The following is a 24,974-nucleotide window of genomic DNA, read 5'->3' on the forward strand; positions in this document are numbered from 1 at the left end:
GATTTGTTCTTGCTCTGTGTGGCAGAGCACAAAATCAATGGCCTGAGAAATAGTTACAAGATCAACAAGGATCAGTGGCCTAATAAACAGCTACAGGATCCCAGGACCAAAACCCAGTTGTCAGTAGTGAATACAAAAGACGGCATCAGTTGCTACCCCTCACATACCATGCATCAATATCAGAGTACAAGAATTTCAATGAAAGTCTGTAGTACAACTTGGGAAACTTAATTTAAGATGTTAATTAATTTCAACTACTCTAATTAATGCATATTAACTGTGTATTGAACAAAAAGGATTTGTTATTAATTAACTGTGAATTTGCTCTTTACTTCCATCTTCACCTCTTTTTTTTCTTTCCTCCTCCTCCGTTTTGTGTTGCATACATGAATACAGGTTTCCACAGAACACAGACCATATACTTGGATCCACAGTCAACAGACTTTCCATACAGGAAGGCTATTAATGTTAAAGGACTAAATTGCACAGTTAAATAGTTGTGGTGTTTCAATAATCTACCAATTCTGCACTAACACACAGTCTAATTACCTTTCTGTAAATGGTGCCCTTACGCTAAGCAAGGCTCCGTGCCGGGTCCTGCACCTGGGTCACACCAGCCCCACACAGCGCTACAGGCTGGGGCAGAGCGGCTGGAAAGGGCCTGGTGGGAAAGGGCCTGGGGGTGCTGGTCGGCAGCCGGCTGGGCATGAGCCAGCAGTGTGCCCAGGTGGCCAAGGAGGCCAGCAGCACCCTGGCTGGTGTCCCCAGCAGTGTGGCCAGCAGGGCAAGGGAAGGGACTGTCCCCCTGCACTGGGCACTGGTGAGGCTGCACCTCGAACCCTGTGTTCAGGTTTGGGCCCCTCACTGCAGGAGGGACGTAGAGGGGCTGCAGCGTGTCCAGGGAAGGGCCACGGGGCTGGGGAAGGGTCTGGAGCACAAGTCCTATGGGGAGCAGTTGGGGGAACTGGGGCTGTTTAGCCTGGAGAAAAGGAGGCTCAGGGAAGACCTCATCACTCTCTACAACTACCTGACAGCAGGTTGTAGACAGGTGGAGGTAAGTCTCTTCATCTCACTTCTGCCAGGATGCTGTTGGCCTCCCTGGCCACACTGCTGGAAAGAAAGGGGTAAATCTTTCTCCCTCTTGTCCTTGAAAGCAACAGGACAAGAGGAAACAACCTCAAATTATACCAGGAGAGGTTTAGATTGAATATTAGAAAATATTGAAGTGTAGTCAAGCACTGGAACAGGCTGCCCAGGGAGGTGGTGGAATCACCATCCCTGGAGGTATTTAAAAAATGTGTAGATGTGGTGCATGGTTTAGTGGTAGACTTGGCAGTCCTGGGTTAATGGTTGGACTTGATCATCTCAAAGGTCTTTTCCAACCTAAATGATTCTATGATTCTATGATTTTAAGTGCCACCTCCGCTATGCAGTCACTGAACCTTATTTGCCCGTTTTAGTTCTGCTGTTGTCAAATGCCTAGTGCATAAACTGAGATCCTCGTTACTTTTAATGGGCAGTAAACCATTAAAAAATGGGAGAAGGGAATTAAGAGAGAAGCATTTTATTCTTCCAGTTTCTTCAGCAGCTTGAGAAGACACTGACCTTAGCAACACAGTGCTCCTATATTCTAAACTATAAGTAGAAACTTTTGTTTCCGTAGGTATATGCCAAAACATCTTCAACACCACATAAAGCATTGTTTCATTGATAATCACAGAATCTTAGAATGGGTTGGTTGGATGGGACCCTTACAAACCTAGTCCAACCCCCCTGCAATGGATTAGGTTGCTCAAAGCCCAGTCCAACCTGACCTTGAATGTTTCCAGGGATGGGGCATCTACCACCACTCTGAGCAACCTGTTGTGTTTCACTGTCCTCGTCGTAAAAAAATTTCCTTCTTATATCTAGTCTGAATCTACCCTCCTTTAGTTTAAAACCATTACCCCTTGCCCTATCACCATAGGCCTTACTAAAAAGTTTGTCCTCATCTTACTTACAAGCCCCCTTTAAGTACTAAAAGGCTGCAATAATGTCTTCCTGGAGCCTTGTCTTCTCCAGGCTGAACAACCCCAGCTCCCTCAGCCTGTCCTCATAGGAGAGCTGTCCCATCTCTCTGATCATTTTTGTGGGCCTCCTCTGGATCTGCTCCAACAGGTCCACTTATTTCCTGTGAAATGCTCATTAACACTAGAAAATATACAACAGGAAAACGGATAAAGGGTTGGATTAGATGGCTTAAGAGATATTTTCCATCTCTTAACTGGTGACACCCTAAAACTCTTTTCAGGTACTAGTATGGTATTATATATTAATTTTAACATGTTTCGGCAACATAAGTTTATCTAGAAGCCTCAAAATGTACGGCATAAGTGACAAACATAGAAAAGCTTACATTTGGAAGATTGAGCCTTAGAGCTTGTTTTTGTAATATTTGCTATTAAGCCAACTTCGCAATGAGATGGTTCAAGTGATGCTAATGGGAGTTTTGCCATTGATTTCAAAAGAATCAAGATTTCACCTTGGACACCTAGAATTATATAGAAAGTTTTTTATGATCCGATCCTGTGCACAAGGGGCTGTATCTTGCTGAATGCTCATTACACTTAACTTTATGGCAGTGAAAAGAAAGAAGATAAAAGGAAGTTTCACAGTTCTGGGTACCGTTTGTTTTGAATGGTTGTCAAACCCAGGACCAGCAGCACAAAGTACAGAACATTAACATCAATCAGCTTTAGGAGAGAAAGAAGGGAGTCTGACATATCTGCACAAAATTAAAGTGTGAACATAACAGCATGTGAGTCTTCCTCTCCAAAGACTGAACAAGCATTTTACATACTCCTAGCAACTCCCACAATGACATGACTAGCAAGATGACTTGAATACTTTTCCATATACTCCCTGTTTACCTGGCAACAATAACACTAACATATTGTTACTTGGTTTAGCACATCTGAAGTCTCACCACTCATTAAATTACAGTCTTCAGAATAAAAAGGATTTATAAACACTCCCCATAACTCTTCCCATAATTCCATGACACAAAAATGCTCCACCAAACTACAGCACCTGTGGCCAGTCTGATGTTACAGTTAATAGCACTTGGGTTGTTTATGCAATATAAATAGACACAAGACCAGCATTCAGACAGTTGACTGTACTATTTCTGACATTATTTTATTCATTTTGCATTTCTTAGGGACACAGGACTGACAGTATTGATCTTTACACATGCATCATGACAGCTAATATTTGTCTGTAAGACTAGGACTCCTGCCATACTGCAGAAGATACTCTGTACAAGGGAATTAGAGACACAATGGCTGTACTCCTTAAAAAACCCCCAGTTATTTAAGCACTAGCAAAGTTTTTCACTCAGGAAGGCCACAGAAATCAATGAGAGCTATTAAATTTTTACATTCCTCACTGTTTTCTGGAAATTATACCTAAAAGCTGTGAATTACAAACATTTGGTAAAACCAAAAAGAAAATCAGCCAAAAGCACTGTTACCAAATAAATATAAAAAAGTATTGCCTGGAGAATAACCTGTCACTCTGGATCTTGTGTAAAGACAAAACTAAACAGGGTTTCCCAGCCTGTTACAGAATATCCAGTCTACTACATGAAAATTTTCCTTTTTGACATTTCTGAGCTTTTGTGGTCAGCAAGGTCAAAGCAAGCTGGTGAAATTGCAAGCAGCCTACTCACTGTTTGTCATTATGGTATTTTTTCACCTCACATAAATTTCATTAATTTAAAGCTAGATATTTGCCATTTTTTATATAGAAGGTGTCAGCTCAATGAGACATGAAATTTTAAATGCAGAAGTTACAAACCAATGCAAGAGGAAAAGAAAGAAGAGTAACACACTGAAAAGCCCACAGGACAGAGTAACTTCCAGTTTTAATAAAATAGGGCACACTATTTGTCACCAAGAATGTTTTCTTCTGGGGACAGATAGTTTTTCCCTGGGAGGAAGTCGATGAAAAGGTTCAGTACAGCTCTGAACATCTGCAGATATTTAGTTTAGGCAAATTGGGCCTGCTAATGGATATTAATGAGCTGTGTGGAAGCTCCGAAACAAAATTATGTTCCATGGTTAATCCAGTGGCTTTGAAGCTGATGTGATGAAGATGGAGCTTCACAGGGATTTCTCTGTCTTACATGACAATCAAGTTAAACACCCTGATGTACTAGTATCTATGAAGCACTCAGACACTAAACCTACTACATACTGTACTATGTAGTTTGATTTCCAGTAGTCTGGGATTTTTTCCAGTTACCAATTTAATAATTAAGCAAATAATAATACATTAGCATAGATCAAGTTAGTATGAACAAGACTAAGCAGCAAACTTAAAGCAAAATATCTTAGGATTTGGAAAAACATTATTAAAATATAATGGCAGGGAGTACACCAGTAAAAAATCTACCCTAGCAGCAATACGTAAGACACAGAGATACCTACATAAATTAGGAGCATGCAAAACGGCTATACTTTTAATTCAAAATACTGTGATTATAACAATTTTTATTTGCTCCTCTGTGGACCCTTCAGTGTCCTCTACAAGCCACATTCAATACTCTGACAGGAAAATACTTATTGAAATGTCATTCTGAATAGAGAAGAATTTTTGCCTTATCTCTGGAGAGTTAACTGAAATAGCTTTTTTCCAACCTTTCCAATGCCTGATTCCTGACTCTTGCTCAAACTGAAACACAAAACCCGCAAGACTACATGCAGAGACATTTACACCCCCAAATCTAACAAAGGAGTGAGAAAATACTAATGAACTTCTAATGACAAAGCCCCAGAGTTTTATTATGTGAATCTTAGAATATACGAACGCTTCATTAAAGAGCTCAAAGTTAACCATTATAGTAAGAAACTTGTAATTCTCATCCTTCTAATTCAGATTTCACACAAAAATGCAACTGGTATCATTTCTGCTTGGAGGATCCTCAGGAACAGCACTATTACATGCTCATGTGTGCAAAGGCTAGCACAGTAAGACTTTAAAAATTAAAACAGTCTTCAGGAACAGCAGAACATTTAATTTTATGCCTTATTATTGCACTGTGATAAACAATATTCATGGGTTTCAACAGTCAGTATGAATCAGAAGCTAGAGTCTGAGTGTATTGTTTGCTGCCTATTTTGTTGTTGTGCTGAACCTGCTGTTTATTAACACCAATTAATTATCATGTAGCCAGCCTCTCATTCATGAGACATAGTGCAGTTACACTGAATATAAATCTCTTTCCCCTGCCTACTGGGGAACAAAATTTTTAACAAGTTCCTGAAAACACAGCTGCATGAAGCTCATGACAGTCAGAAAGGGGCATCTGCATTTACATGAAGAGCCAGCTACCCGAGGAAAATGGTAGCAGTGAACTGTTGTTTCATTGTACATGCAGAATCCCACCAAGGCTGCAGACACATGAAGCCAGGAATGTGTCCTTGCCAAAAGACAAACTGCTTGAACTGTGCTCTCAATAAATACGTGTTTCTCCTATGTAAAGACATGCTTTCTGGTTTTTGGGCTCATTTCTGGAGTCCATTTGAAAACAGGCCAAGTCATGTTTCTCTGTTTGTGTAACATGGTGATATGATTAGCAATTATATTCCAATTTAGGACAATGGCTTTGGCTGAAAAATGAGGGAAAGAAAAGTGCACTGAAAATTCACAAGCTGTTTTTTAAAAGTACAAGGGGCACAAGTCTGCCACGCCTGTAATTTTCCAGTGGATTTGAATATGACAATATCCTCCAATCTTGTTTCATCAGTAATACGCACAGACAGTAGCTCAGTGGCAGGTGGTCTGCTTATGTTTTCTGGATGCAATGATGAATGGAAACTATAAAGACTCTGAGTAGAATGGCACGACAATAGTTTTAACGGCTTGTAATATCATTTACTAGGGTCTGATCAGGTCAAGTAATTTACAAACCAGAGAAAGTAAGACAATAAAAATAAACAGCATTAAATCAGAAAACATTTTAATATGAGTCATAGCTCATATTTAAGATGTTTGAATATACATTTACACCTGGCAAAGTACATGGTTAGTTTTGAGCACACAACGACATTCTAAACACTGAAGGCTCAGTTTGAACTGCAGTTCTTGATAGTAAAGAATCTCATTATGGATACAGCCCAGAAGGAACAGAGAACCAGTTATTTGGTCTAGAGAAGTCAAACGTGCCCCCATATGGTACAATCCACTGAAGTCTTCTGCATGCTATTGGCTACAACAGATACTGTGCTTTAATTTTGCAGATCCTGTGGATCATAAAAAGCAATAAAATTTAGCTTTTTTTGTCATGTATAGCAAGTGGAGATTTCAGACAGAAAACAGAAAAAGCAAGATTATCTTTCTACGTAACACTTTGCATTGTTCAGGAAAGGGAACCCTTCCTATATGTGCATTGCTGGCAACAGGGACTCCTGCATATGCCCCTCCTACATTCTGTTACACTAGTGCCTCCAGTTTTGCACAGTAAGTGCAAGCGAAACCAGAGGTGGATTATCTTACCCAGAAAAGCTAATCTTAAGTAGGAAATGTGGTATCTATCAGAGCAAAGAAAACACCATCCTATAAATAAATGGAGAGGTTTGCCAGCCAAACGTTAGAAACAACACTGTTAGAGACATTATGACAGCCACAAAACTTCGTTACTCCATCACTACAACCATACCTGTCTTTTGGTCACAGTGCCATCCACAGGATCTATGTACTCAAAGCTGTCTGTTCTTTCCACACTGTAGATATTGTTACCCACAGCAAACTGCTGATGACTGAATGATTTGTCAGTGGTCAAAGCTTCCAGGTCTCTCATTATGAAGTATGCTGTTCTGGGTTCCAGTGCTTCATAATCAAACCTTGCAAATATATAAAAAAAGTAGAACCAAGAAGTAAGTCCCTTGCAGCTGAGGAAACATTTCTGCTTTCAGAGAACTCAATATACTCACAGTCAGCAATTTACTGCTCACTTCAAAAATCAGAGGTGGTCCACTGAAGTACTGATTGAGAATTAAACCAGCACATGCATGCAATGTGCAATGAGACAATTATGTGTGGGCATCACAGCTCTACATTGGCCACCTGACTTTGAGTCAACAGAAATCATTTAGAAAATGCACAGTTTCTGAAGTAGCATAGAAAATGCCATTGATGCACAGCTAGCTTTCCAGGACTAAGGACAGAATCTGTGCAGTGCTCAACAGTCATGTGAAAATGAGAAAACTTCGCTACAAGTTTTGAGGAACTGGTGTGTGAAAAGGACCTTATGGATATGTAAACTCTTATGTGTTAAGTCTATTCTGAGAGAAAGAGAGGGGCAGAAGCTAAGATGTAAATGACAGAATTCATCCTTTTGAGACCTTAATAAAGATAAGTAGATGTTTGGAACTTTGGAGTTCTCCTGATTTAACAGTAGGCATAGTTCAAGTTCTCATTAAAACTGTCACATGGAAGCATGTACAGAAACAAATGCAGGAGTAAATCTTGCTGGGATTTTAATTTTTTTTCAACACCATGTAACATGCCATGCCTACAGATTCCACAAGTAAGTAATTCAAATCCTTCTGCCATTCAATATCAGAAAATTTAATTACTGAGATACTGTAAGTGACATACATACTTTGCTCCTTCAGTAAGTAAATAACTTCTGCTGCCACTTACTCATCATAAAAAACCTCCCCACAGAACAGTGGTAATTTGTGGCAGATTTTCATTCTGCGGACACAGTAAATGCACACCTAAATGCAGCTGAGCACAGCTAAACAAGCCATGGTTGCAGCAGAATTGTCCTATCAACTGCAGAAGTTCCTGCGCCTTTTCCTCATTTTTCTCACCTGCAGTAGTAGTGCCGGCCAAATTTTGTCCAGTGATCCCTGACAATCTCCTCCACGCTCTGCCTTCTAGCTGCTAGGATTGAAAGCCAGACTAGCACAGCCCACAGTCCATCTTTCTCTCGAAGGTGATCAGACCCTGAAGAGGCATACATAAAGCACATTATTTGGTATCATTGCAAATCAGAAAACAAAGTAAGAAGGCTGGGCATATGTCTTGCTTAACTTTGTATGTCACATAACAGTAATCAACCATACTCTGGTATGTTCCAGAAAGCCAACGAGAACTAATGTTTAAAATGTGATTTACTTATATATGCAAAGTCCATACTTCTAAGCTTACATACAAAGATGTACAAGTACTTGAATAGAAATGGTAGTAGCAGGTAAACATTTTTTAGTCATGATTTCTGCTCACTGACATACAGGGTGTTTTCACACCTCTGGTACTATTTCCCAGAACTGGGCCAGATATGCAAACCCCTGGCCATAAGCCAGAATGTTCTAAGTTATGTGAGTCGAGTTCAACAGCATCTCCTTATCTCTGCTCATCCGCCATGCTGAAGAGAAAGAATTTTCCTATTTAATCAAAAATGAAGATTTCCAGAATGTTCATGACCTCCCATCAGGATAAAAAACAAAAGCCTAAAAAAAATGTTTCTGGGGAAAAAAACCACACAACAGAACCAAGAGAATAGTACTTTTTCCCCTTTCTGTATTTCTCCATACCTCTCAGTGGTAAAGATGTTTGGATGCTCAATTCTAAATCACTTCCTAGGTTTAGAAGAAAGAGATTGATCCAACAATGGAGACTAGGAACAATTTTGGAATACCTCACAGGATTTAGCACATACTCTCAGATACAGGAGGCACAAGTTCACGTCTATTATCTGAAATCAAAAGAGCACAGACTTGATCTTGCACTTCCCATGTCCAAAGTCAAAATGCCAACTTGAAGTAATAGGTTGCTCTGCAACAGACATGTAATGTATCTTAACCAGAAATATTTCTATGAGGCTAACCTCTGCCTGTTAAAACTGGAATGTATCAATCAGCAAAAAGTTTCAATACAATCAGTATTTTCTAACAAAAGACCTTCATGGGAAGATTCTTGGTCATCTCAGCAAGTGCCCCCTCCTTTTGGATAATTTAGAACAAACTTCTGTGGCAATATGTATCTAACCCAGATTACCAAAAAACCACAAGAAAGCATGAATAAGAATTAACACAAAGTTAAGATCGAAGACACCTGACACTCAGTAGATACTGATGACCACTACATAAGCTAAGACACTCAAGAAACTTGAAGAGACATCAATTATGTGGTCATTGCACTGGCATAACAGTACTAGATTTGGTTGAAGTTTGTTATCTGCAACCTTATAATTTTCTGTCTAGTCACACGTTACTGCAACCCTGAGTAGAAAGCAAATGCAGTAATTCAGAAGTTTTGTTTCCTCCATGAATTACCTACTAGTCACGGAGGCAACCAATTTAACTATCTGTGCCTTTAGAAGATACGTAGCAAAATCCTCCAGAGGAATCTAAAGTCTTTGGTTGAAAAGCTGTTCTATGAAATATCCTCCTTCCTCAAACAAAGTAATCCTGTGGCAGCAAGACTGCTTTGCAGTGCTGTAGTTTTACCTAACAGCCTGCAGGGTTCTTCAGAGTCATCTGTCAAAATAGCTGCATTTTGCAACTGGCAGAGGACATGGTTCCCATAACATAAACTGATGCACTGAAGCTGTTAATCCTGTGAAAAACTCTCAACAGAAAATTAAAGGCATATAAGGAAAAAAAATGAAATGGGCAGAGAGCAACCATGATCCCTAGGGTTTCAGTCTTGACATACATCTTCCAGTCACTGCTGCTGCCTTGGACTTGCAGTTCCTCTTCTTGGGAGAGAGCAACAGTCACGGTAGTACCTGCTACTCACAGATTTACTAAGAACCCATCATCCTGAGCCTGCCGCAGCTCTGCCTGCCACTTCTTGTGTCATGTTCAACCCTGGGGGTGTAGACCACCAACACCCTGAATCTAGCAAGTTAACCATCACAGAGTTAATTACACACAAACTGCTACTTCAGCACAATACCTGAGTTGTGTAGGAAAGGTTACTGAACACTTGGGAAGAGGAAAAAAGACTTACACAAAGATTGTTTGTATCTATGAGTTAGGTAATGCAGAGAACAAGGACATTGATACTGTAGATGGATGTAAGAGCTGAGACAGATGGTAACGTTCCTTTGCATTTGCAAAGCAGCTGTCATGATGGTAAGTATACCTCCTTTCCGCCACTTTGTGTCTGCCTTGATCTGCAATCTGCCAGCTCTCTGCAACAAGGGCAGTCCCCTGCTACATCAGCCAGAGATATGGGCTGGTCCTCAAGTTGCTGCTGTAGGAAGAGCAACAGCTCGCTCTGTTCCCTGCTCCGGAGTCCCGGGTGCTGTGAAAGAATGGAGTGCCAGCTAATCAGGAGAAAAAGGGCAGGGTTATTTATAAGCTCTCATAGCTTTGCAAATAGCTTCAGATAAGGAGCTACTGGAAAGGAAAGCAAATGTCCCTCCGCAGGAAGACAGCCCTTCGGACAATCGGGTGTTCATCTTTTCTGCTCCCTCGAAGCGACAACACCCTAGATCAGTTGAAGGATGCCCTCCACAGAAACACCAACAATATGCCCTATGGATAATAAAGCCAGCTTACTTGTAGGCAAAGCAGATGGCACAGTCAAGATTATTGTTACTGTAGCCAATAGTCTGTTCCTAGATAATGGTGCAGGTTTCTGACATTGCCACCAAAAGAGAGCTCTAGAGACGTGCCTGGGGACCTGGGGACAGGGGTGGGCTGAGGCCAGGCCCGGGTGTGGGACCACGGGCAGGCCTGGTGCAGGGGGCCCACGGGCAGGCAGGGCAGTGCTGTGAGGAGCTGGGCAGTGGCCCTGCTGCAGCATCACTGGGGCAGGGGCTGGTGGCCCCAGGCACTGACACGGGGTCCTGGACAGTAGGCAGGGTGGGGCAGGGCCCTGGTAAGAGCAAGATCACCCCACCATGGCTGTTCCTTCCCTTCTTAACCTGCCTGCCTCTGCCATTCATCCTTAGCACTGAAAAACTCAATTGCACCTAAAAAGTCATCTCTGTTGCTGATATTACCAGCAACTTAAAAGGCTAAGTGTCTCAACAGACACCAGCAAGAACTGGACACATGGTATTGAGCTAAACACCTCAGCAATTTGTCCCAATGTAAATGATCATTTACTCTCGTTGTGTAACACTCCACCAACTGCAGGCTAACAAATGGCGCAGGGGAAGGCACAGCATCTGTTCAGCAAAATGGTCTATACGTCATGACAACTGTGAAATGGTCTGAAATGAACACCAAGGAAGAGATGTATTTCAATTTAACAAACACTTCAAGTATGTTTTATTGAACCAAAATGGTCCAGTGAAACATGGACAGACGAATTTCTGGAAAGCGTTTCGCTGTGCTCTGAGCCTTGAGTTCATAAATCTATATGAAGAGGGATGAGTGCATACATGTTTCATTCTTATGATCCATTTAGCAGCATTGGCATGTGTCTGCTGTGTCCTTGTGTGTCCTTCAGGACATACAGATTGTTGCTTTTCCAGGAGAACGCACTGGAGGAAAGTAATCCAGAGGCAAAAGTCTGGGTGGAAAAGATGGAAAAAACCCAACTGTTCAAGAATCGAAAGTCACCAATTAAAAACTCTAGGCTGGTGTGAGTACAGGGACAATAATCCCCTGTGCCCAAGAAGTGTCCCTGTTCATTATTCTTAGCAGGCGGAGAACTGACAACTGGGATTTCTCAGAACTTGTTTATTCCCCCTCTTTTATTTCACCAGCACATCCATCAACCAGGTTACTATATGCACATATGTTGTCCTATTTATTTCCCTTCTTTCTTTTAGCAAATCAAAATCTATTGCTACAGCTCTGTTAGCCAACTCTGGTTTTCACCTACTGTACCACTGTCTGTAGGTGTCTTTGCTCTCTCTCACGTATTCCTACCGCTCAGCTCACACAGCAGAAACTCCAGGGAGGGAGCTCGTTCTGCTGCCTCAGTTCATTCTCCTTTGCTTTACAGATCCAGTATCTGCTGCTGTGCACCTGCAGAGGCAGAGCTGCCCTATGCAAAGGAATCAAGTAAAAGGTGCCTTGCAACTACAGATTCCTGAGACTGCAATACTAGTAGTCTCCTGACTTCCCAAAGGCTCTCAGCAACCTCAGCATAATACTCAGCAATACTTTTAATTGAAACATTCAAGGCTTTAATCAATTCCAGGCTCTGTTTAAGGAGCTGAAGCAGAAAGAGACAACAGAACCGAGAAGTCAACAAGTATTTTTCTGATTATCCCATTGTATTTAATTTGCCATTGGTAAGGGAAATTGTAATAACTGCAACTACTTTGCCAACTTATTTTTAAGTTAATTTGTCACATATTTCTCCATGTAACAGTAGCAAAAGTTATTTTTTACTACTGCAACAGTCAATTGCTAAGGCTAGACTCAGAAAAAACAATCTGGGGAAAACTCTGAAAGCATTTTCCTATTCATAAAGAAATGCTCTGCTTAAACAGGCGTAAAGTGAAGTCTTGAGAGGCAGTAGCCTGAGAAACCAAATATGATCATGCAACAACGTTCATATTAATGATTTTTCTGATACTGGAAAGCTGTTGGACATACAGGCTGTCTTTTACATGTCTAACTTATTCTGTATCGGAGATCTCCATTTCTGATAGAGAAGTAAGAAGACATGTTCATGAAGAAAATGCAACTGCTTTTCCCTAAATTAGTCACCTCTGTCTAGCATACCACATTCTGTAAATGTGATTTTACAGTAAAAATCTGACTGACACAACTATTACAAACTCATGGTAAACCATTTTGTTTGTACACACTTCGAGTCTTACAAATTTATCATCCAGCAATCTGAAACTTGACAATATTTTAGGCAAATGGATATTTAGGGGCATTCTGATCTGTTCCTTTATTCAAGTTAATGAGATTATTTTAGATTTATGTTACTGTAACAGACACCAGCAAACAGCTCTTTTAAGGCTTTCATTCATTTCAGCAGCAGCACGTTTTTATATTCTCCGCTAGTTCTTCTTCCACATAATCTTGCAGGAGAAGGCAGCTGATGTTAATACCATGTGGAAATTCAGACACGAAGCATGCAAATTTATGAAAGATGTAGCAATTACTGAAGTGGCTTAAACTGCAAAGAGATAAATCAGCCATAGAGCTCCCCGAATCCTGATTAATAGTTTGCTGATGAAATTTAGAAACTAATTGCTGATGATGATGCCCTTCTCTGAACTGTGTCCTGGGCATTAGTCATAGAACCAGAAAGCTATTAACCTCATCTGACAAGCTCTCCACACTACTACATAAATGGAAGAAGTTTTTAAAGCACTGGTTGAGCTCCAAGATCAGCTGCCAGAAAACAAGGCTGGGAAACACAGCCGTATGGGATGTTTTCAAAGTCTTTTTTCCTTTTATAGCAGAAAATTTGCTTTTATTTACTTCCCAGAGCAAAATCCCTTATGTTGTAAAACCAGGGCTCTGTATTATTTGGAAATTCCAGCTAGGCTGGATTACCTGTGTACACAAGCAATTGGTCTCCAGTGCTATTCGGTTAGTTTGACGATCTGTAAAACTTTCTCTTGCACAGAACAACAAATTTCCCACTCAGATCAGCTACAGAGTACATTTATTTAAATATTCCATGCTGAAAGCTAAAGAACTGCCAAGTTTCAGTTCCCTAAATAGATATGATTGAGGGGAAAGATGTAAAATTGATTCAAATGCCCAATACTGGCAGAAACTTTTGAGGGTCACGCGGCTAAGGACATTATTAAAAGATTCGCAATAAGGTAAATATTTATTGCTAAAAACAGCCTGCATCGCTGAAGTATTGGTCATCTACAGACCAGACTGCATTTTACAAATAAACCTCACAGCATATGAGATATTTTCAGACAGCTGTATTTAATTTAAAGATTACAAGAAAGCTAAGGCAGGTAGAAAAGCAAAATTTAGGCATCATAGTCATTGCATAGTTGCCCTGTAGGCACTGTCACAATTCATTTACACAGCAGCTACACATGCACTGAGGAATTTAAACCCAGTGCTCCAACTGTCTGGATGCCCATGGGATTGAGCCTTGAGGGTTCAGATTAGCCTTCAGATGGCATTGGCTTAAATGGGAGGTCAGAAGTGCTGCAAGTACAACAAAGTTCATCTGTCCAGAACGTACCGGGATGCACAAAGTGAATATGCTGTAGTGTAGCTCTCCATGCTGGCCAACAATGTTACTGAAGCATGTTTAGAATTCATAAGAGACAGAATTTATCAGGAATCTGAAGAATTAATGACAGGATATGAGAACCAGATTAAGACAGGAACAGAGAGAGTGCTAGGAATGCAGAGACTAGTCTGAGGTCAGGAGCTGCAAAATCTGAAGAGAGGCTATAGAACAAAATGCAATTGTTTTAGGACCCCACAGAAGGATACAAGCAAAGGAAAAAAGTCAAGTGTAAGAACAGAGAGAAGTTAGAGGAATTATCTTGCCTACCTAGAAGAACAAACTCCAGAGGCCCTTCCTTGACCTCTGTGAGACACCTGTCCCTCTTTCCCAACTTAAAAAAGCATCTGATACTCAGGGTAATAAAGTCACGCCAACACAGATCACAATGCCCTCCATGTTTCAGTAGATCAAGCTCTGAAATCACTTCTCTTGTTTCCTATATAACTGATGTGCAGGGCTGAAGTCCACCAACGCTTGGGATGGCCTGCTTAGCAGGACCTGAACGTGCCTTTTCAATATGCCAGGGAAATTTGACATTTGGCTTTTTTTATAACTGCACCATAAAATTTTAATGACAAGTCTCCTCAAAGGAGACAGGCCTTCTACTAAGCAACCAAAGATTCTTCCCTCTCCCCAAGACAGAAAGCATCTGAAAGAGTTGCACTCAACATTACCAGATGACAAGGGTCTAGGAGCCTTACCTCCCATGCAGAAACAGGCCTGAGGCAGGGGTTTGTCATGGCATATAGAATCCACCCCTGCTTGCTCTACGTACTTCTACGGATAAAACTGCACCAGCAGCAGATGCTGCACACTGGGAGCGAAGGCACCCACGCGTACCTCAGCCTACGGGAACTCACCACCAAACCCTTACTAGCTCCTTCCAGTCAAAACCCACACTTCCCTTTCTTCAGCTTGATGATGAAGGCAGCAGGTTTTTTCTAAATAATCTGGGTGCTCATGAGGTCATACTGATTCCTCAAGACCCGCCCAAGTTTCCTGGAAATATCTGATTTAGGATGAGCAGGAGGAACTTCAGTATTTAGAGGGAAGGGATACAGAATCGGCCTGGTGAAAAAGCATCAAAAAGCAGTGAGAACTGAAAACTCCCCAGCCCAGACCTCTCATGAGCAAATGGAGAGGCAGTCTAACCACACACCACTACAAACGGCAGTACATTATGAAAAGTACGAGACTGTCCTGCCCCTCTCCAAGTCAGAATTCACTCAATGACCTTGCAAAACACCTTTTGAAAAATATCTATTGAAAACATACATTCAAGACAATGCAAATCTGTGCCAGTCACAGCAATTAAGCCAAGACATCCAGGCTGATCATCATGGGACACTGGTTTCCATTCACAGCAGAAAGAAAATAAATGTCCACTATTAATTTAAATTCTTTTACTTTTTACAGATAGGCACCTAAAGAAATCTAACACATTTTTGGTTCTTCCATCAGAGTCCACCCAGATATATAATATATAACCACCCAGCAAAACATAGAATAAATTAGCCATGCAAATGGTTAAGTTATTCTATGTGTGCTCATTCAAAAACACTTCTAACATAACCCTACTAAAAGTAAAAAGAAGAAAGAATTTCTTTGCCAGAATCCAGGAAAAGAAAAAAAGAAACACTGTGAAATTTTTTCAGTTTTTCTCATAAACCAAAACCGTGTTTGTGCAGATCTACAGACTACATATTTTAATTGTTTGCTCTAATGCTTCCTGTCAGTACTGAATTCATGAGGGCTCAAATTTGTCTTTCGTTCTGCATTCTATGGTTTGACTGGTTCTTGGGACAGATAAGGGAGAAATACTTAGGGAAACCACAGATGCTAACGTGTAACTGATATTCTTCTAATGATGATTTTATCTGAGTTTTGAGTAATTGTGATGTTCCAAAAAGGGACACCCGCAACAGGTTTGATTAACCAAACCATTAGACTTACCAATCCTCATATTTTGTACAACAGATCACATTAAGAAAAAATGTGGGGTTTCCACATTAGGAAAAGAGTATTACGGTGGAAACAGTGCATTACTTTCAAGTCAGAGAAGAGTGCCAGGCACCTCCAAAAGCTGTCTGGGCAGTGCTAAGATTGCCTATGGCTTCTCAATGTTCATCTTCCAAATTTTTCATGCCTCAAGGTACCGGTCACTACAGCTGCAAGAAGATGCTCAAGATGTGAACAACTGACAGTTCTCTGTTCCAGCACAAGACAAGTTAATTTGCTGATTCTTTTGGCTTTGACTTAAGGCACCCAGGAAAACTATAAGTTTGCATTAAAAGTCTGTGGAAATTTTTCATTATGTGTTACTTACCAGTGCCAAAGCTTTCCTCTCCGCAAAGTGAGCAACGTCCGGAGTCCATGAGATTGGAAAAATATCTCCATCCTGTTGGTGTCTCATACACAGGAACCTTCATTATTTTTGCCACTCTGGAAAATACACAATAAAATACCACATTATTAAAAAAGGGCTTTTTTTACATATGGCCTGAGACCATCTGAGGAATAGTCTAGGTCTTGCTACGTCTTCTGACAGCTGGGCTATAAATGAAAACAAAAACCAAAACCCAACCACCAACAGATCAACAGCACCATTCAGAACTCATCCTTGTCTCAGAACCTGACTTCAACAGGAACCCAGCTATGTTTATACACTAAGTATAGTATTTTGGAAACTGTAGGAGCTCAGCTCAATAGGTTTTACCAGTAGCTTTCGCTTCTTAACAAGCAAGAAACATATATCTATAGATACACAGTTTTGTTATTCTAGTATTTTAGTGAAAGTTCATCATGCTGAACTATGTTCCTTTACAAAACACAGGCAGCCAAAACCAATTATGCTGGAAAGACACCTTTACTTCTGTTCATGTGTTCAAAGCCAAGACAATACAGTAATGTTTCCATGATGCGGCACCTCATCTAAAAAAGCTTTCCCAGTCTCAGCCTGAGTCTTAACTTACTTTCGCTGTCTCCTCTGATGCACCTCCCACTAGCTGGCTGACCTGCCACTTTTTTCAAGAATCAAAATAAACAACCATAGAACCTGGGTACGTTTTCCCTTCCCCAGGTTGTTAACTGGTTATTGCTTTTATAAACTATAATGAAAAAAATCCTTTATTGGACTAAAAAACAGGAAAGAAGAAAAAAGCAAATCCTCTAAGGCATGTACTACCTAGCTAGGATTTACGTAGAATGAGTATTACCATTCCTCTTGTTTCTAATTATATTTGCTTGTTTTCATTTTGTGCCTAGGATTTTCAGAGCCAATTGGTTTTTAATATGAAAAATAAGACTTGAGATACAGTCAAGCAATCTGACTGACTAAAAAGGACCTACGATGTCCCTAGAATTGCTGCAACTATTGCAGCTAACAAACATTTTCTAAATTCCACACCCACAGAAGAATACTTGACATGAGACAATTTCCATAATTTTAACTGCAGTCAAGCCCAGGCAAAACAGATTGGTCAAAGTGGGATTCAATGTGCTTAACACAATCCCCACCTAGAAGTTATGTGTCAAGATGAAAGCAGTCACCTCCATGATCAACAGAGACACACCTGTTTTCAGATGGTCTGTCACTCTGTTTTAAAGCAGGTGCATAAGGTAGATGGGATGAACAGTCCACATATGCAAACACTGATCATTTCAAAACCTGGTACAGAAATTTACCTAAATTACAGTTCAGCCATTAAATTCTCCCTGAAATCTTTAAATTGTTCATCAGTGTGGTCATAAGTCTCCAAATTCATTTTTTTAAATGTAATAAATATCCACTGCTATCTAAGCCTCTTCTTATTCAGCCTAGGTGTTAATTTTTGTACTTATAGATTACATGTAATAAGAGTGGGTTTTAAATGAGATACAACTAAGAATTGCTGATACTTATTTGAAAAGAGGTTAAAAGATACCTGGGGAAAAAAAATAATCAAAATGTTTAATCCTAAGCTTGATTTTCAGGTCCCTAGTTTAGCAGTAGACCCAAATGTACACCTCCTTGTGTTTATACAGCACTAGCTGTATTATTTGCCTTCAGAAATGCTGTTGCATAAAGGAGGTTACACAGTGCTGAACAGGTTTCTGGCTGGCTCTGCAAAAAGCAAGAACATAAAAGGATTTAATCTCTGTGTGACAGAAACTACAGGCTGGGAACAGGATCGTACTGCCAAAAAGTAGAAAACAATCAAGCAGAAAACAATGGTCCACATGCTGGAAGAGCAAAACCAATTGTCCTGAGGTAGCCTAACAATACAGCAGGAATATGTCTGCTTGCAGAAATGTTCCCATATCCTGGTACTGTTTTTGGAGAAGGAAATCCTTTCCCTTTCACTTTTTTGTATTCCTCTAGTCTGGGGACAAACAGCCTCAGATGGATATATCTTGACCAGCACCAAAGGCTTCTGAGGGGCTGTAAAGGTTTTCAAAGATTTCTATGCACTAGGCTAGCACTGAAAATTCAGATGTTGATTCTGTTGACATGGGGCTTACTTCAAACTAGGACAAACAAACAAACTAACCAACAAACATAACACACATATAAACATACACAAAGTTGATACTGAAATATGGCAGATTGCCCCTTGTAGTATTCTTTTGTTCTTGACTCTTAAGACCTTAAGAAGAGCAAATAAGTAGAAGTACACTGGAAATTAAGCATATTCCTTTTTTATTGCAATTTTACTGATCAAAAGAACTGCCACTGGAAGTCTCAATAAATGCAGAATGTGCCTTTATGCAACCTATGGATATTTAAGGTGAATAACCCCAGAAAATATGAGAGGGGTTCCTACAGGAAAGTGCAAAAAAATTCTCAAAGCTGCAGGCTAAAAGAAAAAGTGTGCTGCATCAGATCAAACAAATAACAATGCAAACTACAGGAAAATATCCTCAGAGGAAGGAAACTAATATTCTGGAATTGGAAAATTACTAGGTCTTCAAAGCCAGGGAAAACAGATTAAATGAAGGAAGGGGGAGGGATTTTTAATGCTCCTACATCTATATTTTTCTAGAAATGAAATATAACTGGTATGACTTCAGTGCAGAGAAACTAAAAAAAAAAAAAGTATCTTCATTTACCAAAACTGTGTGACAGTAACTACAATCACTTTATGATTACCAAACTGCTTTCTTGTAGACAAAATGACAAAATCTGAGCTTCTAGTCACTGCTAAAAATTAGCCAGGTTTTTTTTTTTTTTTTGAAGTGCCTACTGAGACAAAAGGGTAGCTAATTTGGAAATCAGTTTCTATGTATGACTATGTATGACTGAAGATTTCCAGCACTACCTAATGCAGCATATGACTTCATGACAAGCTTGAAAGATACTATGGAAATACTTTATTCTGCTAGGCAAACAAATGCTTAGGGTAAGGGTTTCTGGAACTTGTAATTCTGCAAGAACAATTGTTTGTGAGTCACGGTCAAGGTTTTTATCAATAACAAATTACAGATCCACTAATAACAGTCTCTGATGTTTTCAGCAATGTACCTTCACAGGACAGTTCAAACAAGTCTAAAGATGTACAGCTTTTTAAGCTTCTTTTCTTTCTTTATGTTTACACTGGAGTCCCTAAATTTGGGCAGTTAGAAATGGAAAGTCAAGTGGTTACCATAATATGAGATCTCTTGGTCAGAGAGGATACTAATTCCCTCAGAAAGTGAGTTTTGGAACTGGTGCTGTAAAGAGTTTGTACCTTGCAGAGGTCTCACTCATCGGAGTAAATTTTGCACATCCTTATATAGATGTATAACGCATCATCATCAAGATACTGATGCAGTAGTGCTCCTGTAAGGGTAATATCTCATCTCCAAGTTCTCTGAGTGAAGGTGTTAGCTGTCAAAAGGCCCAACTTGATGGATGGAATATATTTCCAGAGCAAATATAAATAAAAACAGGAAAAAAATGTGCCATATGAATAGGTTCATTTTCCTAGTCTAGTTAAAGCAAAGACATTCTATTTATGACTAACCACACAGCTGATATACCTGTGTTTATAGGTTCCATGAGCATGAACTATGTGGAAGGAATACAACAAACTGTGGACATTCTGGTTCTTGTCATCTCAGACATTTAATGGGACTGACTTCAAAGAGTAATCTTGCTTGCTTTCATTGTTAAGTGCTCACTACATCAATGAGATCACACAACAAAGTTTCTTCTCTCTGTGTGCTGTGCTAATTAGCTCCTGCTGGACTGGGAAACAGTATTTACACTTAGACCTAAACTGAAGGACAATCACTTCAGTTATTTTGCCCATACCAGAGCTAAGGGTATTTATGTTCCCAGTATGCTGAAATACTAATTAATGAGAAGGAAAAAAAAAACAACCAAAGAAGAGTAAACTGTACTTTTTACAATTACACACATTATTTAAAACCCTATTTTGTGAATTTCAAAAAAGCAGGAGCAGTTGTTTTTAAATGGAGAGATAATGAAGCCAGTTGAAAGAAAAATATAAATTCTTGTAAGGTTGAATTTACCCTCCTACTGTTCAATGTCACTCTTGTTTTTATTTTGAAGAGCTACTCCCACACTACCTATACTGACCACCAACTTTTTATTAAAACGTAAGGAGAACACATACAATGCAACCATGGAAAGTAGTCTGAGTTACTTTACCACTAGGCAACAGAACTACTGGAGAGTTTAGTACCAACACAGAACTGTTAAGCCAGTTCTTAAACTCCAGATAGCCCGAATGATTTTCCTTGGAACTACAGTAAAAATATTATCCTGCTTAAACTGTATAAAAAGATGACTTTCCACCAGAAAAAAACACGTTCTTTTATTTAAAATGGTTAAGGGAATATCCTTGTGATACCTTTCTTTCAGTTTTCAGTGGAAACAACAGACTGTTTTTCACAGATGGGCTGCTAAAGCAAAGTGGTCCTTGAAAGTGTCTCACAGTCACTGTGGTTTTGACTCACTTCAGAGAACTACCCTGACTTCTACTAAAGAAAGTCAGAGGAAAGTTTACTCCAACCTATTCTCTACAATGCCACAAAAAATCCTAATGAATACACATTGTTCAGATAAAACAATTGGCCTGCAGCAACCTAACTTTCTTGTGCCCAGTGAAACTTTTATAACTCCTGAGAACAGATCAGTCAATCAACACTATACTGCCAAAGTCATGTCACCTGTTCACCACAAAGGTAAAGGTCACAGCACTGGGGGCCCTTCTCTGGCAGGTCTCCTAAACTGTTGTAAATGACTAGCTAAAGTTGTACGTTGTAGGTGAAATGCTGGCTAGGGTAAACTGTAGCATCACGTCCATCCTGGAGTCATAACCTGGACGAAGAAAGAGATGTTAATGAAAGAATCACTACAGAAGCAGCTAGTGCATGTCCTTGTCTCTTGTCTTCCACCACCTGTAGGTATCAGCTGCAAATGTGAAAGACGCTCACAGACACCTGGGATGAGCAGGCTTCAAAACAGACTGGCGTTCCATGGACACATACTTTTCAATGCTACTTCTCTTTGTGGAGCCAACACTCAGGTTGACAAGGTGCTGTAATTCAGAGAGCACCGAGTCTGACTCTGCAGAAGGGCAAGCACTCTCATGCCCTAACAATCAGGAACTGAAGGAATTTGTGGGACAGACGCGGGCCATTGATGGGTACTGTGTGGCAGCAGCATTTCACAAGACATCAAACCTCTGTAATGGTATTTTTCTGAATTACTGGCTATAGAAGAAAATGTTTTCACACTACGTCTTCTAAACCTCTACTTAGCCACTGAAGTAGACTGTGTTATCTAATCTCCAGCTAATATAGGCCTCATTTGATTTAAGGCCTGAAGTGTATTTTACTTTAAAGACAACACTACAGCTTTACTGAAACTAAGAAAACCAGTTTTTTGTCCCACTTCTGTAGCCTTTCTTCACACAAAGAATAAAAAATATCTCCAGTAAGGATCTGCATCTGATTTATCAAGAAAATAATTTCTCTAGCTGAAAATAACAGCCTTCACATAGGCTAACTTTAGCAGACAAATGTATTTTATCTGATATTTTACTGCCTGAGATGCTTCAAATTTTTTGTAACACTGGACACTTCTGAGACCAAAACAAGTGACTTACGTTTGTCTAGATCAATTTTTCCATCCCTTTATTAGAGATCCCGCTTTTGCTCTTCTCTAACCATATAGTACATTCTCTGAATTGATGGATTTACTGAAGTGTTCTTGCAACCAGACCTAAAATTTCATGGGTTCATTCTTTTGGAGTACTTTTGGAGATATTAGTTATCTCATTCCCTCTCCAACATTCACATTTCTTTTGCAAAGCATTGTTTTTTAACTTCATTGAAAAATTAGACACAATATTCATTGCCTTTTTAGCCACCATGTCCCTATCCCATTCTCACTGTGTGATGTTTCCACTTGTTCTTTCTGTGATCTCTTCTTGTGGATGCTTTGCTACTTCCTTTCTCAACTTTGGAAGTCTAATTCAGTTCACCTTTGGTCAGTTCCCTCTTCTTTCTTATTATTACTCAAGATGCAGGAGCCATGAACTAAATGTTTTTAACTTTTTTCTTCAGTCTCATCTGTTTCTCCTTTTCAAGCATGCAACTCCCACAGCCTGTGAGAAATTCACAGCAGTAGCAATGACAGCACCCGCACTGGCACCAACTGTAGTGTGAAATGGATGTTCTGCTTCTGGATGTTTTCACTCTCTCTGTACTGCCTTCCCTTAAAAGGCTTCAACAGCATATTGTGCAAGGAGCAGAACTAAAACAAAAATCACCCCCCTTATATGGTCAAGTATTACAGTGTTACTGCTTCCAAGCCTTTAATTTATTAAGCAAAAAGCAGAGGAATGCTAAGCTTTCGCACACAACACAGATAACCAGGACATATCACTAAGATAAGACGTAAACTGCCATAGCTGGCAGAGAGGCTGTCAGGACCTAGAGGGGGGGAGTTAGTAGACAAATTTCTTCCTGCTTTCTAGTACGTTAAATCTCAGAGATAAAGATCATAGTAGCAGAAATTGACAAACAAAAAGCAGCTGAAGACACTTGAGCTGTAAAGGATCTAAAAACATCTGACTTTTTTGGTGTTGCTTCCTCCCCATCCCTGCAAATTTGTAATCCTAAAATGCTTCTGCAGGTGGACTAATGGTACACTGAATTAAGGTCTAGTGTTCAGGGGTAGTTCCTGTCTTGAAAACTGATAACTTCAGGTGGATTTCTTTGGCTGACAATAGTTCTAAGGATGGTTATGGATTGCTAATTGCAGAAATCATCTCCGTGTTAGATTATATTCAGGACAATTTGAGTTCCCTTTCTGGCAATGGAGCCTCCTGGCACTCATGCAACGTAACTGCAGTACCAACTGTTTCGATATCCTCTCGTGCCTCTCAATCTCACATTGGCCTTTCCCTATGCTTGAAATCTTTCAACAGCAAAGCTAAAAATTATAGCAGCAGAAAGGCAAAGTCCTATAAACACAACCCACTTTGCTCATGGCTTATAACACACAGCAACCAGACATACTAGAAACTTGTCTGAGCTACATGGAAGACATTCTTGTTCAGTACAATCACCGCTATAATGCAAGGACATGAACCACGGTGTGGAAGGTCAGCCCCTTGGCTTTAAATATCTAAACCAAACAAATGTAAGGCTTAGGATCTCCCTTTGGGCCCTTCAAGCTCATTGGACTTGTTCTGTCTCCTGCAGGAGCAGACTTGAAAAGGCTTGCATCATCACAAGGACAGTTAGAACACTCATCAGAGAACTCAGGCTCCCAAACATGCACAGAGTGGGTCCCTGCAGTCATTGACACCCCTCCTTGCCACCTATAAGCCATGGTATGAACACACAGCTCAGTCTTTCACACCACCCAGTTTTCCTGCACACAGACTCTGTAATATCTCAGGCAAATGTTACAAGCACCTTGTGCAACATACCAGAAAGACAGCACTCTTAAAATTATTTGAGACACTTTACAAAAAAATGGTAAATGAATTTGTGTCCCAGTCCCAACTTTCTGATTCAGCCCCAGGGGGTAAAAGTAACTTCAAGTGCCTGACTTCACAGCCACCTACAGAGCCAAGGGAGCACTGCAGAACTGAGCACGTTTGCAAGCAGGGCAACAGCTGCAGCACAGCTTTGCTGCAGATCTCTGAGAAGAGGCTGCAAAATGCCTCTGTCTCTTCCCTGCTCTTCAGGGAGTAAGTGGTCAAAGTAAAAATAGCCAGCACAGCTCCTTCCTGAGTCTGCCTTTGCCTTCAAAACTAACATGATAATCCTGTCTGCTATGGGCAGGAGGTGCAAGGATACATTTTACGGACACTGTACTTTAGCCTAGTCTCCCTAATTTGCTCTGAACTGGCACTGATGCAGAATTCACTGGTGAACGGGGACAGTAAACACATCTTAAACAAATACATGAAGCAGATGACATGCAAAACTGGAATTTTTCACCCCGTGTTTGCAGGTGCTGCAAGTAGGTTGTTGTAGTGTTCAAGATAGGAAATCACTGCCAGTATTTATCAATAGCATGTAAGTTACATATGGATTACCACAGTCAGATTGTTACCATCCCCAATTTGTGGGTACTATGAGGTAGGAATCAGAAGAATCTTTTTCTGAAAAGTTAAATCACTTTTAAGAAGTTGCACTGGAGACCTCATACAAAGGCTTAGCTTTGAGTACAGATTTGATAAATTCCTCTCTGAAGTCTTGATGACAACACAGAGTCCTAGCAATGACATTCCGTGGGAGAAGAAAGTTCTCTGAAGAGCTAAGAGCTTAATTCAGTTTAATTGAAG

General features: G+C 40.2%; 1 protein-coding gene across 1 annotated transcript in view; it reads right to left on the reverse strand.

Annotated features, from left to right (window-relative positions):
• The window catches only part of PGM5 (phosphoglucomutase 5), a 78,262-nt gene that overhangs the window by 13,626 nt on the left and 39,662 nt on the right, over positions 1-24,974 (reverse strand). The window contains exons 7-9 of the mRNA XM_055699694.1: positions 16,511-16,626; positions 7,860-7,995; positions 6,701-6,884 (exon numbers count right to left, since the gene is read on the reverse strand). Of these exons, the coding sequence (XP_055555669.1) occupies positions 6,701-6,884; positions 7,860-7,995; positions 16,511-16,626 (436 nt within the window). The remainder of the gene's footprint in view (positions 1-6,700; positions 6,885-7,859; positions 7,996-16,510; positions 16,627-24,974) is intronic.

The sequence above is a fragment of the Falco cherrug genome, chromosome Z (genome assembly GCF_023634085.1).
Source record: "Falco cherrug isolate bFalChe1 chromosome Z, bFalChe1.pri, whole genome shotgun sequence".
In the NCBI taxonomy this organism is placed as follows: Eukaryota; Metazoa; Chordata; class Aves; order Falconiformes; family Falconidae; genus Falco; species Falco cherrug.